General features: G+C 50.7%; 2 protein-coding genes and 1 long non-coding RNA gene across 4 annotated transcripts in view; 1 reads left to right on the top strand and 2 right to left on the bottom strand.

Annotated features, from left to right (window-relative positions):
• Nucleotides 1–883: 883 nt before the first annotated feature.
• LOC106723770 lies at nucleotides 884–5,250 on the bottom strand. The gene is made up of 2 exons (XR_001359486.1): nucleotides 5,161–5,250; nucleotides 884–1,251 (listed from the first exon to the last, which is right to left on the bottom strand). It is a non-coding gene; the product is annotated as an uncharacterized LOC106723770 (long non-coding RNA).
• On the top strand, nucleotides 5,188–7,810 carry DEDD (death effector domain containing). Its single transcript, XM_005880463.2, has 4 exons — nucleotides 5,188–5,572; nucleotides 5,735–5,842; nucleotides 6,341–6,487; nucleotides 6,946–7,810. Exons 1-4 carry the CDS (start codon nucleotides 5,248–5,250, stop codon nucleotides 7,320–7,322), a joined length of 957 nt encoding a protein of 318 aa, XP_005880525.1. The 5' UTR covers nucleotides 5,188–5,247; the 3' UTR covers nucleotides 7,323–7,810.
• A 554-nt stretch (nucleotides 7,811–8,364) lies between these two features.
• NIT1 (nitrilase 1) overlaps nucleotides 8,365–10,732 on the bottom strand; it is a 15,578-nt gene continuing 13,210 nt past the window's right edge. Inside the window, exons 1-7 of one of the 2 annotated variants that reach the window (XM_014528543.1) lie at nucleotides 10,619–10,722; nucleotides 10,358–10,450; nucleotides 9,899–10,153; nucleotides 9,675–9,778; nucleotides 9,381–9,514; nucleotides 9,123–9,248; nucleotides 8,365–8,892 (exon numbers count right to left, since the gene is read on the bottom strand). In XM_014528543.1, the coding sequence (XP_014384029.1) occupies nucleotides 8,626–8,892; nucleotides 9,123–9,248; nucleotides 9,381–9,514; nucleotides 9,675–9,778; nucleotides 9,899–10,143 (876 nt within the window). In that variant the 5' untranslated portion in view covers nucleotides 10,144–10,153; nucleotides 10,358–10,450; nucleotides 10,619–10,722 and the 3' untranslated portion in view covers nucleotides 8,365–8,625. Of the gene's footprint in view, nucleotides 8,893–9,122; nucleotides 9,249–9,380; nucleotides 9,515–9,674; nucleotides 9,779–9,898; nucleotides 10,154–10,357; nucleotides 10,451–10,618; nucleotides 10,723–10,732 lie in introns of those variants that run through there. The other variant, XM_014528542.1, reaches the window with a different exon arrangement.

Below are 10,732 nucleotides of genomic sequence, written 5' to 3'. Positions count from 1 at the left end.
ACGTGGTATTTTGTGGAAGAGCCACATTCAAGGGGCCAAAGAACCGCATGTGACTTGCGAGCCACAGTTTGCTGACCACTGCTCTAGGTCAGTGGTCGGCAAACTCATTAGTCAACAGAGCCAAATATCAACAGTACAACGATTGAAATTTCTTTTGAGAGCCAAATTTTTTAAACTTAAACTATATAGGTAGGTACCTTGTTATTAACTTAATTAGGGTACTCCTAAGCTGGTCTTTGCTAAAAACGTCCTCAACCTGATTGAGGTACGTTCACTGAGGTTGACCCCTTCCAACTCTCCCATCCACACTCGTCTTGTATACTTGTTTCAGATAGACGAGTGTGGATGGGAGAGTTGGAAGGGGTTGACCTCAGCGAACATACCTCAAAACAATGTATCTCCCCCGCGCCTGCGCTGCGTATCCCGCAGCCCGCCTGTGCCGCGTCTCACATCACCCGATCGACCAGCACCCCCCACTTCTTCTAACGCCACTTCTTCAAAGTAGACTCGTCCAGGCCAAAAATTGACTTCTGTGCATGGGCCATGAAGTTTCCATCGCACTGTACTTGCGCGCCCACACGTGGTATTTTGTGGAAGAGCCCATTCAGGGGGCCAAAGAGTCGCATGTGGCTCTCGAGCCGCAGTTTGCCGACCACTGGTCTAGGAGATCCGTCTGCCACCAGAACTATGATTCCCAGAATTCCTGGTGCTCCCCACGCTCTTGGTTTTCCCTTCCTGCTCTGTCTCCCATGGCCTCCCACTCTGCCAAGTCCTCCCAGCCACCAGCTCTCCCCCCGGCACCTGTGTATGCAAATTAACCTGCCATCTTTGGTTAATTTGCATATGCCTGATTGGCTGGTGAGCGTAGTGGAGGGACAGTCAATTTACATGTTTCTCTTTTATTATATAGGATAGGATATCCATTGATGAATAATTAGGACCACAGTGCTTTCCTATATTCTGCCTAATTTTCCAGTAGCCTGTTTTGTGAAACAATATTTCTTCATTTCCTAAGGTTTAAGTCAGGACACTTTGAGTTAGGGAGCTCTGGAGCAACCTGGCCTTCTGATTGGTTGAATGTGAAACCTGTCCATCTGCTTTTCTGGGATCATCATAATCAGCAGGTGGCCAAAAGGACCAGGTGGGATAGGGAACAAGAAGTTGTAGGGGCTTTGAGGAGGCTTGGTTTTTCCATGTTGCCTGGTATAAGCGAGAAGGTATTTTCATTCTGTCTCCTCCTGTACCTAGAGACTGCATTAGGTAAAATGAGAGGAAGAGATACGGAAATTTAGTCTAGTTGAATAGCTATTTTCCCATGCTTCAGGTGGGGTATCTCCTAAGTAGATATGGGCTATATTTCCTGTCCACATATCAGAACCCATGGTTTGGGGCTAAGTGATGTCAGTGTGGACTTCCCTTTTCTTAAGTGCTTCTAGTTTAGGATGACTGAGGCAGAGAGGACCAGGTTCTACTTGCTCTTTAGTTTTCTGAGATCCCATCAGCTTGGCTGTTCTGAAGTAGTTTATTTTATTCTCTTTTTAATTCTAGAGGACTGATGCACAAAATTCATGCAAGAGTAGGCCTTCCTTCCCCCAGCTGCCAGCACTGGCTTCCCTCTGGCACCTGGGACCCGGGCTTCCCTCGTAGTCCTGGCTTCATCCGGAAGGTCTTCTGGAAGGATGTCCGGTCTAATTAGCATATTATGTTTTTATTATTATTATTATATATATATTTTTTAAAATATATATTTTATTGATTTTTTTACAGAGATGAAGGGAGAGGGATAGAGAGTTAGAAACATCGATTCAGCTGCCTCCTGCACACTCCCTACTGGGGATGTGCCTGCAACCAAGGTACATGCCCTTGACCGGAATCAAACCTGGGACCCTTCAGTCCACAGGCTGATGCTCTATCCACTGAGCCAAACTGATTAGTACTATAGATATATTTATTTCAGAGAGGAAGATAGAAACATCAATGATGGAAAATAATCATTGATTGGCTGCCTCCTGCATGCCCCCTACTGGGGATTGAGCCCACAACCCGGGCATGTGTCCTTGACTGGAATCGAACCTGGGACCCTTCAGTCTGCAGGCCAACACTTTATCCACTGAGTCAAACCAGCTAGGATTTAGTCTGTTTTTTAACACGTTAAGCGCCCAGCCTGTTTTGTCTTCCGAACAGAAAATATAGTGTCAGTCACCGGTGACTGACAGGGCGCTTAACGTGTTAACCTAGACTCAGTTTGTTGGTGTATAGAATGGACAGATCCACCTATCTCGCCGGCGAGCAGGGTGCTGTGGGTTGGGTAGTTCTGCAGTGTAGGGAGGCTATAGCTAGCTAGAGTATGTGAATGGTAACTGAGTTGTGTGTATCTATTTTTAATGAAGTCCTCTCACTCTTGGACTTGAGTTTGTTTCTTAACACGTTAAGTGCCCAGCCTGTTTTGTCTTCCAGGTGGAAAGTATAGTGTCAGTCACTGGTGACTGACAGGGCGCTTAATGTGTTCATGGGTATTTCTTGTGATGATCTATTGGAGATTAAGTTCAGTCTGTGTGCTAGGCTTTATCCATTGCTAGGCATTAGGGATATAAAGATGAATATAACTTAGTCCCTCTACATGAGTCGCTGAAGATCTAATCCTATATAATAAAAGCCTAATATGCAAATTGACTGAATGGAGGAATGACCAGTCACTATGATGTGCACTGACCACCGGGGGGCAGACGCTCAATGCAGGTGCTGCCCCCCAACCCACAGGCCCCAGGCCAGCCAAGGCGAGTACCAGCGCCCTCCACCCCCCTCCTCCGCCCCGATCGCCCTGCCGGTCGCCCCACTGATCAGCCCTGATCGCTGTCCAGGCCTAGGGACCCTACCCATGCACGAATTTTGTGTGCCGGGCCTCTAGTGGGATAATAAGTGCACAGATAATCTTAGTACACTTTGATAAATGGCTACAGGAATATGCAGTGTTCCAGGAAGCACAGAAGAGGACTACATATCCCAGCATGAGGTGTAGGGACTAAATTTAAAGATGGCATCTGAGCTCTTTTTTTTTTTTTTTTCCTTTTGAGTTGACTCTTAAAGAGTGAGTAGGAGTTAGCCATCTGAGAAAGGTCGGTGAAGGGGGTGTGGAATAGGAAGGCAGGTACAGAGAAGTGAAGTATATGATTGTATGTAAACTATAAACAAACTGATATTGTTAGAGAATGAAAAGTGGATTCTGAGGCCTGGTCACCGTGGCTCAGTGGTTGAGCTTCTACGGCACATGCCTGGGTTGTGGGCTGGATTTCCAGTAAGGGGTGTTCAGGAGGCAGCCAATCAATGATTTTCTCTAATCATTGATGTTTCTGTCTCTCTCTCCCTCTCCATTCCTCTCTGAAATCAATAAAAATATATTTAAAATAAAAGAGGCTGTTGCAGAAGTCCAGGTGAGAGGTTATTGGGGCCTGAGCTAGGGCAGTGGAAGTGGAAAGGTGAGGCAGATTTAAGACCTACTTAGAAGTAGCATCAACAGGAGTGTATAATGATTGGGTGGTTGGAGGTTTTGGTCAGAAGGGGGCAGTAAGTATGAGCAACTACAGTGGAATTGAATGTTGTTTGACCTGAAGACTGGTTATTGGCTGAGTCCTTGACATTACCCAGGATGATGGAGGAACTTTCTGAGTCAAATGCCAAATTATAGAAAGAATCTAGGGCTGTCATCGGTCATTCACAGGGGATTGGTAAATGACTGCCAGGTTGGAAGACAGCATATCCAAATGGCATCTGAACATCAAGGGGGTACAGGTAGAATGGGGGAATTACAAGAGTGCTCAACATAGGAGCTTGGTCATGTTTCTGGATTTAAATCCATGAATTTTGGTGAATATTATTCATTAACCTTTAGAACAGTTATGCTTCTGGACTTGCTTGGATTATAGGAAACCTATAAATACATTTATGGAAGGATGAGTCTGGGCTAGGATGCTTATTTTTTTTTTTTTATGTATTTTTATTGATTTCAGAGAGGGAGAGGGAGAGCAAGATAGAAACGTCAATGATGAGAGAGAATCATTGATTGGCTGCCTCCTGTATGTCCCACACTAGGGATTGAGCCTGCAACCCCGGCATATGCCCTGACCGGGAATCGAACTGTGATCTCCTAGTTCATAGGTCTACATTCAAGCACTTGAGCTAATGCTGGAGGGGCAAGGATGCTTCTTTGAATCTCTTTCACAATGATTTGCATTAGATTTACAAAGTGACTTCAGTTGTATTATCTCATTGGATTCTTAACAAGTCTGAGTAGTCATTTCTTTCATGCCTGTTTTGTAGACAGGGGCAGTGAAACTTTGAAGTTAAGTGACTTGATTAAGGTCACACAGCTACATGGCTTGTTAATGATACAGGCAGAATTGAAACTAGTTCTCACCCTAAAGATTTTCAGTTTCCTACTGTCCTTAAGTTCATCTGCTACAGTTTACTTATTAAAGAGTGAATTCTCTACTTCTGCCCAATTTTGCCTACATTTAAGAGATGAACTGATTAGGGGGGAGCACAAAAAACCAAAAGCAGTGTTTTGGAGGCGGGGGGGTGTGTTGGGGGGGGGCAACAATTAGGGTAATAGCTAATAGCAACTCCTGCTGTGTAGCACCAAGATGGCATATAACATTCTCACCTAGGAGAAGTGACTCTAGTTCTCCAATAGAATCTTGAACTTAAGGCACCATCTGTTGTATGTGGAGAACTCTAGGCTTTATCTATAATAGTAAAAGCATAATATGCTAATTAGACCGGAGAGCCGAATGTCCTTTCTGATGTCCTTCCTGACAAGGCCGCCGTGGCTGCAAGGGCTGAGGGTAGGCAGCCACAGTGGCTGGCAGTGGCAGCAGTAGTTGGGTGATGGGGGTGGCGCTTTCCTTTGATTGGCCCAGTTGCCTCCCGCAGAGGGCGGCCAGACTGCAGCTTAGGCCCGCTGCCCACAGGGAGGGGAGCGGGCCTAAGCAGTCAGAAGGACATCCCTTGAGGGCTCCCCGACTGTGAGAGGGGCAGGCCGGGCTGAGGGCAGTGCTCAAATTTTTCTGCACTGGGCATCTAGTTTTTAAATAAAGACTTACTAAGCACTACACTGTGCCAGGCATTGTGTTAGCACTGGGAATGCAGGAATGAATAACTCACAGGTTCTTTCGGCGTCCTTACAGTGTAGTGGGGATTGCAGCTGCCGAGCAGGGATTCTGGGAAGCATTGTGCACCTGAGCCCCCAGCATGGCGGGCCTGAAGCGACGGGCGAGCCAGGTGTGGCCAGAAGAGCGTGGTGAGCAGGAGCACGGGCTGTACAGCCTGCACCGCATGTTTGACATCGTGGGCACCCACCTGACACACAGAGATGTGCGCGTTCTTTCTTTCCTCTTTGTTGATGTCATTGATGACCATGAACGTGGCCTCATCCGAAATGGACGTGACTTCTTATTGGCGCTTGAGCGCCAGGGCCGCTGTGATGAGACTAACTTCCGCCAAGTGCTGCAGCTGTTGCGCATCATTACTCGCCATGACCTCCTGCCCTACGTCACCCTCAAGAGGCGGCGGGCTGGTGAGGGGCACAGGGCTGGGGACTTAGGTATTGGGCTGGAGTCCCAGCGGGAGGCGGCACTGGCTCTGGGGGGTACCCAGGACTGTCAAGAGGCCTGTTGGAGGGTTGGACCAGGAGAAGGGCGGGGTACATCTTCCCGAATGACTCCCTCTCCCCCTACAGTGTGCCCTGACCTTGTAGACAAGTATCTGGAGGAGACATCAATTCGCTATGTGACCCCCAGAGCCCTCAGTGATCCAGAACCAAGGCCTCCCCAATCCCCTAAAACAGGTGAGTGGGTATTAAATTCCCCTAATTTCCATCATCAAGAAAGAGGACATGGAACCACTCATAGTCACACCTTAAATGAAAGGACCCTGCCCCCCTCCGTGACCCCATAAAAATGAGGTGAGGTAGCCCTGGCTGGTTTGGCTCTGGATAGAACATCGGCCTGCGGACTGCAGGGTCCCGGGTTTGATTCTGACCAAGGTCGCATGCCCAGGTTTCGGGCTCAAACCGCCCCCCCCCCCAGTGGGGGGCATGCAGGAGGTAGCCAATCAATGATTCTCTCTCATTGATGTTTCTATCCCTCTCCCTCTTTGAAATCAATAAAAATATATTTTAAAAAAGTGAGGTGAGGCATTGTGTTCCCTGGGTCCTGTGATTGTTGCCACATTGTGTCCTAGGTCATATTGTGGATACTGCGTTTCCTGCTAAGGCTAAATGATTCTTTCCAAGAGAAGTGTCTGAGCATTTACCCTACTGTCTCCTCCCCTTCCTCCCCGTCAGTGCCTCCTCACTATCCTGTGGTGTGCTGCCCCACTTCAGGCCCTCAGATGTGTAGCAAGAGGCCAGCTCGAGGGAGAGCCACACTTGGGAGCCAGCGAAAACGCCGAAAGTCAGTGACACCGGATCCTAAGGAAAAGCAGACATGTGGTGAGTTCAGGGGTCCCAGAAGGCTCCCGTTGGTGCTGCTGCAGAGGGAGGTTTGAGTGGTGGCCCTGGGGGAGAATTCTCTGTCTTTGTGGCAGAGCACTTGTCAACTCTTTGTAGTTAACACCAGAACAGAGGGAGGGTCCCTACTGTAGCTATAGTAGGAACCACGTCATGGTATCATAGTAGCGTGTGAAAACGACTGCCTGTTAACCAGGAAAATATCTCCCAGAAACAAGGTGCTACTTGAGTGGTGGGATAATGTGACCTGGGCATGGCCTATTTAAGGGAACCTCCTGCATTCAGGGAGGTTCAGAGGTACCTAGAAAAGTAGTTCTGGACAAGAGCAGGGGAAGCTGTCAGGTGATGTTCCCACTTGGCTACTGTGCTGCTCTTTTAATCTTTCTCGTAAACTCATCCTCTCATGGCAACCTCTTCTGCGTCTCTTCTCTTTCCTGCAGACATCAGACTGCGGGTTCGGGCTGAATACTGCCAGCATGAGACTGCTCTGCAGGGCAACGTTTTCTCCAACAAGCAGGACCCACTTGAGCGCCAGTTTGAGCGCTTTAACCAGGCCAACACCATCCTCAAGTCCCGGGACCTGGGCTCCATCATCTGTGACATCAAGTTCTCTGAGCTCACCTACCTCGATGCATTCTGGCGCGACTACATCAATGGCTCGCTCCTAGAGGCACTGAAAGGCGTCTTCATCACAGACTCCCTCAAGCAGGCTGTGGGCCACGAAGCCATCAAGCTGCTGGTGAACGTGGATGAGGAGGACTACGAGCTGGGCCGGCAGAAACTCCTGAGGAACTTGATGCTGCAGGCCTTGCCCTGACCTTCCCTCCTGGGACTGGTCCCATCACTCACCTCTGGAGCGTACATACTGTTCTGGGGTTTTTTCTCTCCCCTTCCAACCAATCACACCCCTGCCTTCCCCCCCCTCCTTTTTTTTTTTTTTTTTTTTTTAAGGAAAATGGAAGTGGTGTTTCCCACCCCTCCCTACACCCATGTGCCTGGGCTTCCCTGTTTCCCTTTCCACTCACCCCCTGTGTGTCTGCAGCTGCCTTTACTACTGAGCCGCGAGGTAGAGGTGTAGGGAGAAGTGAAGTCTGTGGGACAGTCTGTAAGGGACGTCAGTGAACACTGCGTGTGGGTGCGCTGAGGGCTGTCAGTGCTTCTGGCTTTATGAGGCTCTTACATTTTGTCTGAAAACCAAAGGGCTGTGAGTAAGGGAGCTGTGTTGTGTGGAAGGTGAGACTCTGAAGTGTATTTTGGAAATTAATCACCACCCTCTCCCAAATTATAGACTTTTTAAAAAAGAAACTGTGGCCCTTTCAACTCTCTCCTGGCCTCTGGTGCTGCTCCTCTCTGCCTCGTTTCTTCCATTTCATTGCTGACTCTTCTTGGTGGTACACCCCCCCCCCCCCCCACCTCTTCAAGGGAAAATAGGAGAGAGAACTAGGTCAGCCCCGCCAGCTGTGGTGTGTGCACATGCACAGGGGGGTGCTGAGGTTCAAGCACTCCCCCTGGAAAGGGGAGGGGAGTGTGACACTCCCTTCCATGTGTGCTGGTGACTGAAAATAAGATGCCCCGCAGCCCTTCCCCTTTGCTTGCTCTGGCTTGGGCAAAGGGCATCACAGGTCCTTCCCCATCCCTACACCCCCAGTAGGAGCATGGGACTGGGACATGCCCTGAGGGTTGCGCTTTTATGTGGGTAGGAGGCTTGTTGAATGAGCCAGGAGGCTTAGAACCGGAGCTGAGTCCAGCTGGACCAGGAAAAGGGAGGGGTACATCTGCGGAGGGAAGCATCGCAGGTGGAATTCACTGCAGCCGGCCACCACCTCCCCTTTCAGCTCCCAAAGGAGATGTCCAGACACTTTATGATTCTATTTCTTTCAATGCCAGTGTTGCTCAGCCCTCGGCGTTTTTAGTTTTCATGAAATAAACAGTATATGAAATTCCACATTTTTGAAACTGAAATCTGAGCTCAGGTGAGTTTCTTCTTTCCCAAGAAGCTAAGCATACGTTCCTTCAAGAGTCAGGGTTCCCCAAGTGAGGGGGAGGTACACCTGGCTCCTGCCTCAAAGTAACAGCAACACCAGCTCACAGTGGGTCTCAACTCACAGAAGTCAAAAGTCCTAAGACAGTGGGTGACCCAGACTGCCATAGAGATCAGGCCTGCGGTGCTGGAACACGGGCAGATGTTGGCGCAGCTGGTGCAGGTAACTGAGGTCAATCCGGGCAAGGCAGAGGCCTGGTCCCTCAGAGCAGCGGGCCACCACTGTCCCCCAGGGATCCACCACCATGCTGTGGCCATAACTCGCTCTCTTCTCGTGGTGGCATCCACACTGTGCTGCAGCTACTACATAGCACTGGGTCTCAATGGCTCGGGCCCGCAGCAACACCTGGGGAGGAGAAGCGTGGCAGCTGGGGGGGAAGCTGCAGGCCAACCTAGCCATTGTGACCATTCTGTAATTGGCTAGAAATGTTAACTATTCCTTAACATATAAGAGGCAATAATTTGGGGAATGAATTTTCCCACTAGGTGGGAAGGGGGAGAAAATCTAACTGGCAGGGCCGAGGGAAGAGAATGAAGTGAAAGGAAAGCCCGCATGTTCTGAAGAGGTCCTCTTACCTCCCAGTGGGCTGGGCCTGTTACAGTTCCAAAAGCCGAAGGGTACGTAAGTATTTCCGCTCCAGCCTGAGCCAGTGCCAGAGAGAGTTCAGGGAACCGCATGTCATAGCAGATAGCCAGACCAACCTGGGATAAAGAGTGTGTGTGTGTCACGGCATCTAGTCACCCGTACCCTACTCCTTAGGCTCTCTATCTCCTGTGCTCACTATTCCTGTCCCCTCCCTCTTGTTCCTCTCCCCCCCCCTTCACAGCTCCCACCTTGCCTGCTGGTGTGCTGACAGGTGACGTGAGGCTGGGCCCGGGCATGGTGGAGTTGCTTTCATGCATAGGCCCCTGCCCTGGGACCTGTACGTCACACAGATGTGTCTTCCTGTAGGTGGTCACTACCGACCCTAGGATGAGAGGGAGAAGGAAGAGGGGGTGCTGGCACTCCAGAAGCCTCCTTGGGAGGAGGAGCCCTTGGCCGAGGAAACAGAAGACACGATTCTGGAGAATCTTGGTTTAGGGAGAAGAGCCTGGGAGGAGGCAAGCTAGAGAGCTGTGAAGTCTCACCCTTGCTGTTCAGAAGCACATGACAATTGTAGATTTTCTGAGTCTGCTCCCAGTCTTGGCCACGTTCGTGGAAACCACCCAAGGACAGCCAGAGTCCACATTCCCTGGGGGAGTGGACACTGCGCTCTTTCCAAGGCTCCACCCTCACATCTGGCAATCCAGAGACAATGCCCAGCAAAGCAATGACCTCTCCCCGTCCCCCCTCCACCCCCCCTTTCTGATACCTGGCAAGCTGGGCATATTCTCCCAAAAGGTTCCCGCCCAGTGGCTCAGACAGGCGCAGAGTCTCTGCAGGGTCCCGGGCAATGAAGTCAAAAGCCTCAGGCAGGAAAGCCAGGCAAGCACCCAGTCTGGCAGCCTCTCGAACCAGCTCAGCACAAGCTTTAAAGTTCTGCTGCTTGTCTGGCGTCGATGTTACCTGGCACACAGCCACCAGGGGCAGTTCCCAGGAGGAAGAGGAGACAGCCATGGCTCTGGGCCTGTGAATGGTGCAGGCAGAACTCAGTCCCCAGCATGGGGAAACGCAAGTTCAATGCTACGGGGTTCCAATGGGGAGGCAGGAAGGCTGGGCTTCCCTTTGCTTCTGCTCCCACAGGCACCCCACTGTCCCACCACCATTCATTTCACAAACATTGGTGGAGCATCGACTACGTGTCAGGCACTGAGGATACAAAACACGTTACCTGGGCTGAGCACAAAGCGCTGAGAGTCGAGGTATTCGCGGTCCAGGGAGCAGCAGGGACAGGAGGTGGTGAGGCCTGACCACGGCGCCGAGCCTGAGGAAGATGAGACACGCACCAGCCCTTCCCTAAGGCAGCCTCACACTGCGGCTCGGTGAGGGCCCTGCCGGCGAAACCCGTCTCCGAAACTCTAATATGGGCGACAGGGAGCGATCCTGCGGGGAGACACGGAGAAGGCCTCCACGGTCCGCAGCCTCGCGTTACTTGCGGCCCTGTCCTCGGCCAGCGCCTCCGCAGCTCAAGTCACCTCCCCGCTTCTCGACTGCACCCGCACAGCTCGATGCGCACCCGGAACCCCGGAGGCGGGAACCCCCCCGG

Source organism: Myotis brandtii, unplaced genomic scaffold, assembly GCF_000412655.1.
Source record: "Myotis brandtii unplaced genomic scaffold, ASM41265v1 scaffold64, whole genome shotgun sequence".
Classification (NCBI taxonomy): Eukaryota; Metazoa; Chordata; class Mammalia; order Chiroptera; family Vespertilionidae; genus Myotis; species Myotis brandtii.
The sequence above is the reverse complement of the archived record's forward strand: the minus strand, read 5'-3'. Positions and strand labels throughout refer to the sequence as shown.